This window comes from Myzus persicae, unplaced genomic scaffold (genome assembly GCF_001856785.1).
Source record: "Myzus persicae strain clone G006 unplaced genomic scaffold, MPER_G0061.0, whole genome shotgun sequence".
In the NCBI taxonomy this organism is placed as follows: Eukaryota; Metazoa; Arthropoda; class Insecta; order Hemiptera; family Aphididae; genus Myzus; species Myzus persicae.
Window position 1 is genome coordinate 4034 of NW_019104344.1, and position 13122 is coordinate 17155.

A 13122-nucleotide genomic window follows, 5' to 3' on the forward strand; every position below is an offset into this window, starting at 1 on the left:
CAGTACAGGGCAAACCATGAAAAAATCAAAAATGAATCAAAAAAACATCAGGCTTGAAACATTATGCAAGCGAATTCATAACTCCAAGCTAAGTGTTGAAGAGTTTTTAACTCAAGTGGGACATAGTATTAGGACACGGCCAAGGTTAAAGGCTAAGGATATAGATTTTTCATTCTGAATTCAAATGTAATAATTGTATTATAAATTATTGCTATTATTTTAAATAACATTAATGTTTTCTTGTACGACATAAAATTTTATTTTTGTATATTTTATTTTTAATAATATTTAGTAATATTTTTATTTTTATTGTGCCTACCTATAATATTGATTTAAGTTTAAAAATGTATACTTGTATAAATATATATCTATAAATAAATATGTATATATAAATAAACCGGACTTTTACTAGATCGGACTTTTTTTCGCGGGTCTTTTTTTACTGGACTTTTGTTCGCAGGACTTTTTTCGCCAGACTTTTAGGTAGAATACCGATATAAGGTCCGTGGCAATATTTACAATCTGTTATCAATATAATAATTATGATAACATAATAATATTATTATTATAAAAAATGTACCTACTACCAAACACTACCATGTGATTTAATAATATAAATTTTAAATTATTATAAATTATAATTTTGTCTGTTATCACTAACATTGATAACATCGGCTTGTAAACAATAAATTATGCCCAATCTGCATTATGACCACGGTAAGATATACCTTAGATCATATTATACACAGATTATAATATGATCTAAGAGATATACCTAATATTATATCTTAAACCGTGATTATGACCGTAGGCTTCAAGCTTAGATCATATACTAGTATACTAGACAGTATATGATCTAAGGCTTCAAGTATGGCCGTATGGGAACCGAGTCGAGCATCTAGTAATTAGTATAATATATCTGTGTTCTATCCACAGTTTAAGATAGTCCATCTTAAACCGTGCTTCTATCACACAATAAGTTATTCTGTGCTTCTATACTACACTCACAGATAATAATATTTATAATTATAACATAATCTAAGACCGTGACATGACCATAGATAAATCTATTCTGTGATAGTATACTATAATATTATTGTTCTATGATAATAATGTTTGGCTGCATGAAAAATTGATTAATTTAATTGTTCAATACAATTTAATGGACCAACCCTAAATCATTTTTAAGGGACAATTAGTTCACTATTGATTCATTAAATGTTTAGTGATTGTTCATGCAACCCGGCATAAGTACTATAATACTATAGAGATCTGTGGTTCGTGCGCGATTCCACATTATCTATGGTCCAAATCATGATAACAATTTGAAACGATAACAAAACAACATCTCCATTAGTGATTAACGAACGAGCTCTCTCCAGCTTGAAAACTAACTCAACATTTTATATTTGTAATATTTTAATATAATATTATGTCACTGGAATATGGTGCTTTGGTAGCTTTTAGAATATTATCCACTGTTTTCGTACAAAATGGCTATGTTCATCCTGACGAGTTTTTTCAAACGACCGAAATCATCACCGGTAAGTGGTCTTCAGATAATTTGTGAACAGCTCAGATGATTGAGCTATTATTATATAATAGTCCTACTATTGATATACATATACCTCAAGGTTCTTGTTTTAAAAAATAAAAATGTTTTACAATTACACAGGTAGTTTAATATATATGTTATTTTAATATGATATTCACTCACATTAACAATATTAAATGTGAAACTATAATTCATTTCATGATCATTCGCTTCATTAGAATCATAGATGATTTACTCTCTTTATTTTTTAATTTTTTATTGGATACTATGTTTACACTTAATAGTAAATGTATAATATCATTTAAAGTACCTAATTGAGCTCATTATACAATTAATAATACTTGGTTTATAACATGAGTTTAAAATATATATTTTTATAGTAGGTAGTTATTTAACTTGAAGATGGTTTGAACATAATTATAAAACTAAAAAATCTATATTTTTTTTCAAACAAACTAAACTAAAGCGAACATATTATATTTTTGCAAAAAATAATATGTGATGATACTAAATAAATATTTTTAATTTTAGGTGATGTCTTTGGAGTTGTACATGACCGCCCTTGGGAATTCAATAAGGATGCACCAGTTAGAAGTATAGGGTTATTATATGGAATTTTTGGCATGCCATTATATATTGCCAAATGGATTTTTAAATTATATAAAATTCCATGGAGCCCTTTCCTATTGATGTTTGTTTTCCGATTAGTCACTTGCGCAGTGTCATTTATAACTGATTATTCACTATATAAGTATGACAGTAGTATAATAACAAAAGATTTTGACTGTTCAAATTAATATATTCTAGTACAGAATAATATCAACAATTACATATTTTTCAGGATATGTAAGATACTCAAACTTAAGTCTAATAGATATTTGTTACTCCTTTCAAGTTCTTATGTTATAATTGTATTTGGTACAAAGACATTTACCAACTCTCTAGAATTGGCTTTGGTATCTCTTTTGTTGTGGAAAGTCGTTGACAGTATGACAGTTTCAGATAAAGTAAGATTATGTGACAATGAGTTGGTAAACATTTTTTTAAATTTATTTTAACTATGTATGTTTTTTAATTATAGGTTTTAGCTGCTGAAAATGAAATACGAAATATGTATGCATACCGCACATCAATAACAGATAAAGTAGTCATGAGCCGTAAGCTACGTCTATTGCCTAGTCATCATTTTTCTCATTGTTTGGAAATTGGTACTATTTTAGCTGTTGGTACCTTCAATAGGCCAACTTTTTTACTATTCGCTGTTACCCCTATATTCTATTGGGTCTCCAGAGGATTTTCTAAGAATGATGATCGTTTCGTGAAAATATTCAATATACGTTTTATAGTCTTGTTTCTATGTACTCTGCCTGGAGTATTTTCATTTATACTCATCGATTCATTTTACTTTGAGCAAATAACAGAAAACAAAGCCAGCTTTGTTATAACACCTTTAAATTTTATCAAATATAATATAAAGCCATCAAACTTAGCTGAACATGGTATCCATTTTCGAATGACTCATGCCATCATTAACATTCCATTGCTTTTCAATGTCTTAACTCTACTCTTTCTAGGACGTTTGCAATTCAATTCTTTGATAAAAATGTAAGTTTTTAGTTTCACAGATAAAATGTTACAACCTTGCAATTTGTATTCATATATTATTTATTTTTACAGTATTTTTAATCGTCATTACCATTTATTACCAAATATTTATGAAGTCAATACTTTGATGATGGCCAATGTGATCATTCCGTTATTACTGTTATCGATTTTTCCACACCAAGAACCCAGATTTCTGTTACCTCTTTTATTACCAATTGTATTTTCTACTTCAAAGTATTTTTCTAGTCATTACATGAAAGAATTTAAATGCATACTTCCAATTTGGTGTTTTTCAAATATTATTGGATTTATATTTTATGGTTACCTGCACCAGGCTGGTGTTACTCCAATGATCTCACATTTGTTTCAAGATATTAAAGATGCATCTAATACCTATGTGATTCATAGTCATACATATTCTATACCTGTTGGATTGTTAATGGTTCCCCAATTAAATGAAAGTTTACTATACACGTAAGTTCACAATTTGTATTGCTTGTAGTTATATTTTTTTTAATTAATTTTTTTTTAAAAATATTTTAGGAACCAACGTCACATCAAAGTATATGATCTTGGTTCTTCATTGGACCCCAATGCATTGTATGACACTGTGATAAATATAAGTAAACATATTACTTGTAAAGAAGAACTTACAATTTATTTTGCATTGTCTGGTCCTTTAGCCAAGCAATTTGAATTAGTTGGTAATATGTCTAGTCTTATATACACAAAAAAAAATTTTTTTCCTCATTTATCAATGGAATCATTGAATTTTTATTTCACATCCATGATAGATTTATTGTACCATGACAACAATATGCCTTATCATACCAGTTTGACAGAACTTTATGATATATTTTCACTTGTACTTTATAAAATTACTATAAAGACTGAATAACAATGCAATGTTACATATTTATAATTTATTACAATGAAGTTACTTATTAGTTATTACGGTTTTAATTTCCATATTTTTAGATACATTTTCAATTTTGGTATTTAATTATTACAATATACAATTGATACTATATAGATTATTACAAAGTGATTACTATTACTCTAAATTCAGGACAAAATGATGAAACTTCAAGTCATCCATTTTTATCATCCACAGTTTTTTATACAAACTTTAAAAAAGATATGGTAGTGATGATTGGAATATACAGCCTATTTTTCAGTCGCTGATGCTCATCTCTAACTCAAATATTATTGACTGAGTATTATAACAAATAACAATTGTCACCATTATATCAAAGATAATAATATTTTATTGACATTTTTCCGGGAAAAAAATATTACTCTAAAAAAATAGTTATTTTTAAATCTGACCAATATACAATTTAGGGCTTGAATTATACATTCAAAAATATTTATAGGTTTTTAATATTTATGAACTAAAAATTGACAATATTATCAATTTAATGTAATTATAAATTAAAATATACATTTTGAAAACAAATACTATAATTAACTTACAACTATAAAACATGTGCGTTTAGTTTAATACTCTTAATTAAAATTCATATTATTTTAATTCAACACGGTTTATTTAAATGTACTTTAGTATTTGGTTAATGTACAAATCGTTCTAAAATTTTTGATTAAATATTCTATATTTACTAAATTAAAATATACCCTTTACTTCTTTTATATTTTATCTATAGACATTAGTAGGTATTTTGTACTGTAATATTACTTAAGTTAGATACTTTAAGAATATTAAAGAATGATTAGGGTTAATAAGTAATTTATATTATTTATATTTGTGGTAAAGGAAGGGAGACATTTTATAATTCTTGTATTTTATGGATAAGGATTATTTGGAAATTTGAGACAATATTTTCTTGGAGCCCACATATTACTTAACCCAGTCCACTTATGGGAATCCATTTTTTGTTAAAATAACAATTAAGGTACTTCTCAACAAATAGTTAAGGTTTCCTTAAACACCCTAAAAAATCATGTGTTAACATAACAAAAAAATAACTAATAAGTATATTTTCCATTTACTAACATGAACATATAAAATCATTCTCCTAGGGCCAGTTTTACCATCTCCGATTAAAGTTAACCAAAGTTTAATTGGCCGATTTGTCCGTTATAAAATCTGCTATCAGCCGATTATGCGTAATCAAAGTGTAACTGTAGACAGTGCATTTGACCCTTACTAGTCATTGCTATAATTTCTCTAGTTTATACCCAACGCTAGGAAATGCAGAGTATACTAAAATAAATAAATTTAAATGTTATGATTATGTATTTACACAATTTAAACTCTTAGATTTTATATTGTTACAGTAAAAATTGCACTGTACACAAAAGTAGTGTTAGGTAATAAATAATTCACTTTTATTTAGCTTTGAAAAATACACAATTCTTCTTAACATTTTTTTATCTATTGTGCTAATTCAAATTATTATAGGTACACATTTTAAAATGTATTTAAGACATATAATGTACTTCAATTTTCATGATTAAAAATATTTTAGTCTTTGCATCTTATACTTATTTTATCTGGATGAAATACTTGTAATTTATTTTTGTAAGCGTTGTGTAGGTTAATTATTGTGATCAATAAGTTATCACTTATAATAATTTATTTAAAAATTGAATTTTGTTTTTTAGATAATATAATTATGAAAATAATTTTTCTTATTAGTATTATTGAAATATTATTAAGCCAATTTTATTTGTATGTGATATTTTTTTTCAAATTCTCAATTGTGCAATATATTTTTTTTTTAAGCTATAGGTATCTTTTGCTCACTAATAGTTTAATATATTTCATAAATACAATTTTACATTTATTTAATTGATTGTATATTTAATAAATAAAACAATGCATTGAACTACAATATCTTTAGTTTTCTTTTAAAATTAGAAAAAAATAAAATTATTATCAAACTTTTATATTTATTATGTAAATACATAATTTAGGTATTCATATGCAGTATAACCAAGTCCTAGTTGTGTCACTGTTCATATAAACATAATATATAAATCAATTAATTTGGAAGCTATGCTAAACATAATTTAGAATTAAAAATATGAATCATATATTATTATTTTAGACCTGATTTTTGTGTAACTAACACCCAAAAAACTAAAAATCCAATTTAAATGTGCAAAATCCTGCAAAACAAATTTTTATTGGTCATTAATAATTATATAACACATTTTTCATCATTTATAGGTACTTCAATTTTATTTTTATCATTATTTATTTGTAGGCGTTAACTATTCAGTTTTGTATAAAAATATATATTTAATCTGTTTTACAATATTTGATTAAAATATATTATCATGTACATTAAGTTTTTTTCTGTAAAATGAAGTAACATAAATTACAAAATAATATCTGTTAATAATAGATGATGGAGTACAAAAGTACTCGTTAGTAGATTTTTATAAAAAGAAGAACCTAAAACGTGCAATTTGGTAAAAAATAAATTTTTCTTTAAATTAATCTACATCTCTTGATTTGGATTTGTAACTTGTTTCTATAGGATACAGAACACGCCATACACAAATGCAATCACACGACAATCGGGTCTTTAATTATTATCTTTATTTAAAATTGCAAAGATTTCCAACTATTTCTATGAGTTTTTATATTGTTGAGTAGGATATCTTTGGTTTCAAAATTTAACAGATTTTTCAGGCTTAATTTTGATATTGGTTTACCAAGTAAAGCTTTAGAGCACTGTAATAAACATTTTTTTCTATACATTGAATCATCGCGTGCATCTTGTTCATATACAATGAGTCTTCCATTAGCCAAAGTACTTAACCATTGAATAAGATGTCCATACATAATAGGAGTCATTTGTATACCTTAAAATATAAGTTTTTTTTTTAAATATAATTATCAAATAACTTTTATCATTTTTATATATATGTACCGTTTATGTTATTAATATTAGAGTAGAGCTTTGAGGATATAATTATCAATTCAGGATTATATTCATAAGCGATTGGTAAAATCAAATGTAGCATCATTGTAGTAAATTCTGCTTCATTCAATATTTTCTAAGCAACATAAAAATGAAAGTAAATTATTAAGTAATACAAGTTATAGCCCTTTATTTATTAATACTTTTGACCATGAAATATTGATGTGATTGTTTCCACTATTAGTTTTTGAGCCATTTAATAAAGTATCCATCGAAATAACTAATATTTGGTCATTAGAGTAGATTTGTGTAACATTTTCATTGGGTTCAATTATTAATATTCTGAAACATAAATACCATACTAATTGTTTGAGATTTATAATTTATACATTTAAAAAAATTTGGTATGGTCTTTTAATAATTTAATTATCATTATTACCTTTTTAAGAAATATTTTTTGATGGCATAGTTGGCACCGATTATGGAAGCATTTAAAGTGCACGAGTCTTCATTTTTACCTATATTTGAAATTGACGACACAAATATCCCAGATTTAATTTCATTTTCAAAAATTGAATCAATTATCTGATAAAATTATTATTTTATATTCTAAAATGTAATTTTAAAATGATAAATATTTAAAACCTGCAGTAGTGGTCCAACAGAAAAATAATATTTATTAAATACAGGATTATTTTCAATGCATTCATTATTGATTTTGGTACACTTTTCTTCATCAATATACTTCGGTTTGTTTAATATTTCTTTGATGCACTCAAGTGAATTAACTATATTAAATTCTTCAATTGTCGATTGACGTTCCTGTATAAAATTACAATGTTATTTATAATTCCTATTTTAAAGAATTTATTTTTTTACTAATTTTAAGTTTCTACAAATTACTAATAAATCCCACTTATGTTTTCTAGAATTTATAATACTATATTTATTAGATTGACAACAATAATATTTTTTGTCAACTTTAACAATACCCAACAGTTGACATAATTGAATTGGATAGTTTTAACCAAATTATCAATTATATGTAAAAAAAATATATCCATTAAAAATAATAAAATTACATCTTACATTTTGAGCTATAATAAATTACAAAGAAGTTATTAAGTGTATAAGAGTAAACTGCTAGTTAAAAAATATAAAATATGAGCTCATTTTACTGTATTCTAGTTGTGGTTTACTTACTTCGAACACATTTAAATTACCTTATACATTTTTCTGTAAAGCTATTAATTGCAATTTAAACATATTACCATTAAAACGTGTAAATTTCCAATTTTTGATTTTAAATATTGATAGATGTCATTATTTTTAAAATTGCTGTTTGAATGCTCATTCACATTGGATATTAAACCAACTCTAATTTTTGGATTGAATAGATTGGTCTCTTTTAAAACAGTGAAATTTATAAAGTATTGTTAAATCAAAATATATGGCTTAGTCATAAAAGTACCTGTTATAATATTGTTTAGTATTATATCAAAATTTGCAGTATCAATTTTTGGATACATATTTCTTGTTTGATATATTCCTGGCTTTTCATCAAAGAAATTGTAATGAATTTCTGGTAGATTTTCTTTGTAAAAAACATTATACTTGAAGCAATCCCAATAATGTCTATGAGCATAAATCACGTTGCCAATGGATTCCATTACACTATAATAATATGCATTATTTTAATAATATGAGTGATTCATTTAACTGAATACATACTTAAAATATACTTTTAACCTTTCTTAGCCAATTTAAACCTTTGCAAACCCAATCAATTTTTTGTAAAAAATGGCATAACTCATAACCGACTAACAAAAATGAAAGTACTTCAAATGGCTTAATATAAAAAATGTAAAGATTCCTGATTTGTTAGATAATTTTACTTTGCATTGGTCTGAGGATATATTCAATATTGTCAATAGTTTTTAATATATTTAATATAAGAAATTAAAAATGGCTATTTCTGTCAAGGATTTGGTAAAATTGAAAAAGTGCTCCGATCGATGCATAGTAATCTTGTTAATGCATCTTAACATTTTTTAATCAAATGTTTGGAAGTACTAAAATATTTGTTATGCGTACATCTACTTCACATCCATTGAGGTTTGAATATTTTAATCTGTATTATGATCTATGTGATGAACAATGGTTGGGGAGTATACACACACTAACAATAATTTACTAAACACATACAAGACTGCAAGGAACAAAAAATTTGCATTAACTTAATTTCTTAAAAATTATAAGTTTGCATGAGCCTTAAAGAGATTTCGTACATTTTGGAAAATTGTTTAATAGAATTTTTACAAAAAGAAAATATGATTTGGATAAGGGTAAGCATTTAAAGTTATTGAGAGTGGAGGAAAATGTCAAGGGGTACCAATTGCTACACTTAGGATATAAAACTATTTGCTAAAATCAGATATTGTTTTTGTACATTTTACCTTTTACATGGTTGCTGTAATGACTCAATGACTGGACATGGATCTCCCAGCAATGCTCTTAATGTCAATGCTGCACTTTCAGCTAAACTCTTCAAGTAGTACCCCCCCTAAATAAATTTGTCTAAAGGAGTTTATTAGGAACAGAAAATGTGTTGAGCTTAAACATACCTCAAGTATGGCAATTACTTTACCACAGCAAAGGCTCATCAATTTTTTTGTAATATGAGCATAACATGCTGGAGTAACCATCATTTCACCCTAGCATAGTGGAATCAAATAGTAAAGGTATTAAATGTATAGCAATATAGCATTGCGCATATTATACATATTAAATGTAAAACATTAACTCAAATAAAATAAATAGGTACCTACTTTAGGATCTCCAATAGCTGAATCATATCCACTTGAAACAATTATGAGATCTGGAGAAAACTTTTAAATAAATTAAAATAAATACTGGTTGGTAGTTTTTTTTACTACTTTTATTTACCTCAGTTGCTAAAGGAATTAATAAGTAATGAATTATAGCCATATAATCTTCATTTTTCATTCCAGTGTCATTTAGTGGAACATTCACATTGAAACCAGTACCACTACCATTGCCTACATGATCAAAATCACTTTCTCTTAAATTTGGCCAAAATTGTCCATGTTCATAACGATGAATAGAAAAATATAACACTCTAATTGAACAATTTGTTAACACATCATAAAACAAATAAATCATAATTAACTACACTGTCTATAAATACTAAATACATACCTTGAGTCTTCATAAAACATCTGTTGAGTTGCCTGACCATGGTGAATATCCCAGTCGACAATAAGAATTTTTTGGGTAGCCGTTTTATCCAATAAATATTGAGTAGCTATTGCAACATTATTTATAAAACAATAACCACTGTATTCAGATTCCATGGCATGGTGTCCAGGAGGTCTAATAATGATGAAATCCAAATTAACTATATGCCTGTTACAATTTATTTAACATGATAAAAATATGCATTTTTTTGAACACATACCGAACAAAGGCCATTCCATTTTGTACTCGGCCATCGACGACTGCTTTGACTAATTCAATTGAACTACCTGCTGCGAGCAGAGATTGTCTGTAAGTTGACTATAAGCATATAAAACAATATAGGTACCTAAAGTATATATTTATTTTATAATTTAAATAGGGATTTTAAATTAAATTATGTTTTTTGTAGCTTTAAAGTGCATATTTCAATTCACAAAAAAAATTATGTATGTTCATAATAGACTTCACTTAATTCAAGCAACTATGTATCAACAATAACTTTTAAAAAATATTTAAATACTATGAGGTACCCCTAATGTATTTATATTTATAACTTGTCTATTTAAAATTATAATTTTTAATATCTTTATTTTTTTATATATATAAATATACAATCTGTAAATTAGTTTTTACAATAAGAATATGTGCTACAAAATAATAAAATATGACATGAAATTAGGAGAGAAATGAAGTAAACCAGCGGCTACACTTAATATCTGATTTAAATATTATCTTTATAAATGATGATATTGGCCCATAGGATAAATACCTACTAAATAGAAATTTTCTTAATGTACTGCTCAATCTATTCGAAAAAGAAAAAATTGAAAACTTAGCATAGCTTTCTTTTTTTAAATGTTATTATTATCTGTGCAAAACATAAAATGTAAAAAGAATTATTTATTCTATTTTTAGTTTATGGCTTTCATGATATTATTTTAAATGCTGCAGCCTATATGTAGCTAACATAAGTTAATAGCGTTCTCATTGTTATGTTAGGTACCTATTAAAAACTATAACTATGTTGTCATTTTATATTTGTATACCATATACCTATGATTAACTTTTCAACATTTAAGTATATTATTTGCATCATAATTTATAATATTTATAAGTTTTATTTTTAAGCAACATGCCAACATACGTTATGTACATATATTGAGTCATATCTTGAGGAAAATTTTTCCAATTTTTCTTCATTGTAGTGCTCTGTACTTTTTAATAAATCAATATGTTCAGCTGTATGTTTAGACACTAATTCTTCTTTGGTGGCTTGGCGTGATGATATTTTGATACACCGATCGATCAATCCCAATGAATTACATCTGTATGAATTAAATAGTATGCATAAGTAAATATAATTCAGTACTTTAACAATAGGTTAATACATATATACATATTATATACTATCTACTTTTTTTTTTTAAATTTTAACCCCTGTGATACAGACTTACCGGTCTAGTACAGATGTATATCGCTGGGGATTCTCTGAGTAGTTTTCGTCCCATAAACATTTGTGCGTGGTAAAGTTATCATCATAGATGACGCCGGTCATGATGTCATATACAGATGTATGGTTAGGTACAAAACAACAATAGACCACTGTCCACTGTAGATAAATCAAAGTTGAAGCAGCGTAGAATTTGCAGCAAAGCACAAAATATGTTGTTATCTATTACAATATAAATTATAAATTATTTATTTATTGGCTTTGTCTATAACGATAGGTACACCTACCTATATTGTATAAGTTAAATTAAAAACACAAACAGTGCCTACCATATAAAAGTCGTTTGATACATGTTTGATTTTATGGCATTATCAATACATAAGTACCTATTATCATCGTCCATCGATTATATTATATTATAATAGTATAAAAAATATGACTAATGATATTGTGTAAAAGAATTATATAGTTTATGTTTATCTGAATACTCATTATAAATTATAATAGTACCATAGTTCAATCTATTTTAACATTGATACTGGTGTGTGGCTTAGTGGTTTGCAAATTGCTATCGTCCATCGCAGAGGTTCTCAACATTTTTATATCTGCGTTACCTATACAGTTTAAAAATGTTGATGTACCTACCTACCATTACCGTAACCTAATATTTAATAACTCTTTAGATTCTGAGCTGAGCGATGAGTATTTTTACAATGATGTGTTGTTGTTTTTTTTTGTATGTGTACATGATAAGTACCTAGTCGAAATAATGCTTCAATTTTCAACTTCAGAATTTTGTTCGGTTGGAAAGTGAATCTAGTTGGTGCATTCAGGAGGTCAAAATTTAAAGTTCCCAGACGTTTTCAAAAGCGCCAGGAAAAACAAAAAAAAACGGAAATTTATACTCTTATTCGGTTTTTGACAAAATCTAAAACAAATAACAGATACAGATGCATGACACTTTCTCTGAATATACCTACAATCTACATTCATATTTGTATATATAAGCATTTTCCATAGGTACACCATAACATTTTCGAAATATTTTAACTCATGTTGAACTATTAATAGGCATATGAAATTTTCGATTATTATTAGTTTTTTAAAAATTAATGTCGATAAAAACTTATTCCCTCCATCAAAAAACTCGAAAATGTAGTACAAGGTTTCTCGTAAGTTGATGTTAGTGGAAATTAAAAAAAGTTGAGCGTAAATCAACACATTTTTTTATGAGCGTCTGAATTTCGAATTTTGACAAAATACGTAAAAATCACCCAAATTTGCTAATTATTTTGAGTTAGAAATTCCTAAAAGTTTTCTTTTTTTATCTAAGATTTGAAGATTTAATTCAAAATTCCCCA

The 13122-nt window shown here is 26.1% G+C and overlaps 2 protein-coding genes across 5 annotated transcripts; one reads left to right on the plus strand and one right to left on the minus strand.

Moving 5' to 3' along the window:
• The first annotated feature begins 1222 nt into the window (after nucleotides 1-1222).
• Nucleotides 1223-4378, plus strand: LOC111041358 (GPI mannosyltransferase 4). The gene is made up of 6 exons (XM_022325606.1): nucleotides 1223-1544; nucleotides 2087-2306; nucleotides 2397-2562; nucleotides 2637-3160; nucleotides 3233-3634; nucleotides 3704-4378. Exons 1-6 carry the CDS (start codon nucleotides 1433-1435, stop codon nucleotides 4056-4058), a joined length of 1779 nt encoding a protein of 592 aa, XP_022181298.1. The 5' UTR covers nucleotides 1223-1432; the 3' UTR covers nucleotides 4059-4378.
• Nucleotides 4379-6404: 2026 nt separating this feature from the next.
• On the minus strand, nucleotides 6405-12223 carry LOC111041351 (histone deacetylase 10-like). Of its 4 annotated transcripts, none has more exons than XM_022325596.1 (16): nucleotides 12049-12220; nucleotides 11766-11983; nucleotides 11456-11636; nucleotides 10532-10629; nucleotides 10273-10446; nucleotides 10000-10192; nucleotides 9882-9941; nucleotides 9678-9767; nucleotides 9510-9616; nucleotides 8525-8727; nucleotides 8325-8458; nucleotides 7699-7875; nucleotides 7493-7638; nucleotides 7257-7395; nucleotides 7063-7189; nucleotides 6405-6994 (listed from the first exon to the last, which is right to left on the minus strand). In XM_022325596.1, exons 2-16 carry the CDS (start codon nucleotides 11864-11866, stop codon nucleotides 6732-6734), a joined length of 2193 nt encoding a protein of 730 aa, XP_022181288.1. In that variant the 5' UTR covers nucleotides 11867-11983; nucleotides 12049-12220; the 3' UTR covers nucleotides 6405-6731. The 4 variants fall into 4 exon arrangements, with proteins under 4 accessions (XP_022181288.1, XP_022181287.1, XP_022181289.1 ...); XM_022325595.1 differs by having other exon boundaries at nucleotides 12091-12219; XM_022325597.1 differs by lacking the exons at nucleotides 11766-11983; nucleotides 12049-12220 and having other exon boundaries at nucleotides 10532-10601; nucleotides 11456-11489.
• Nucleotides 12224-13122: the final 899 nt, after the last annotated feature.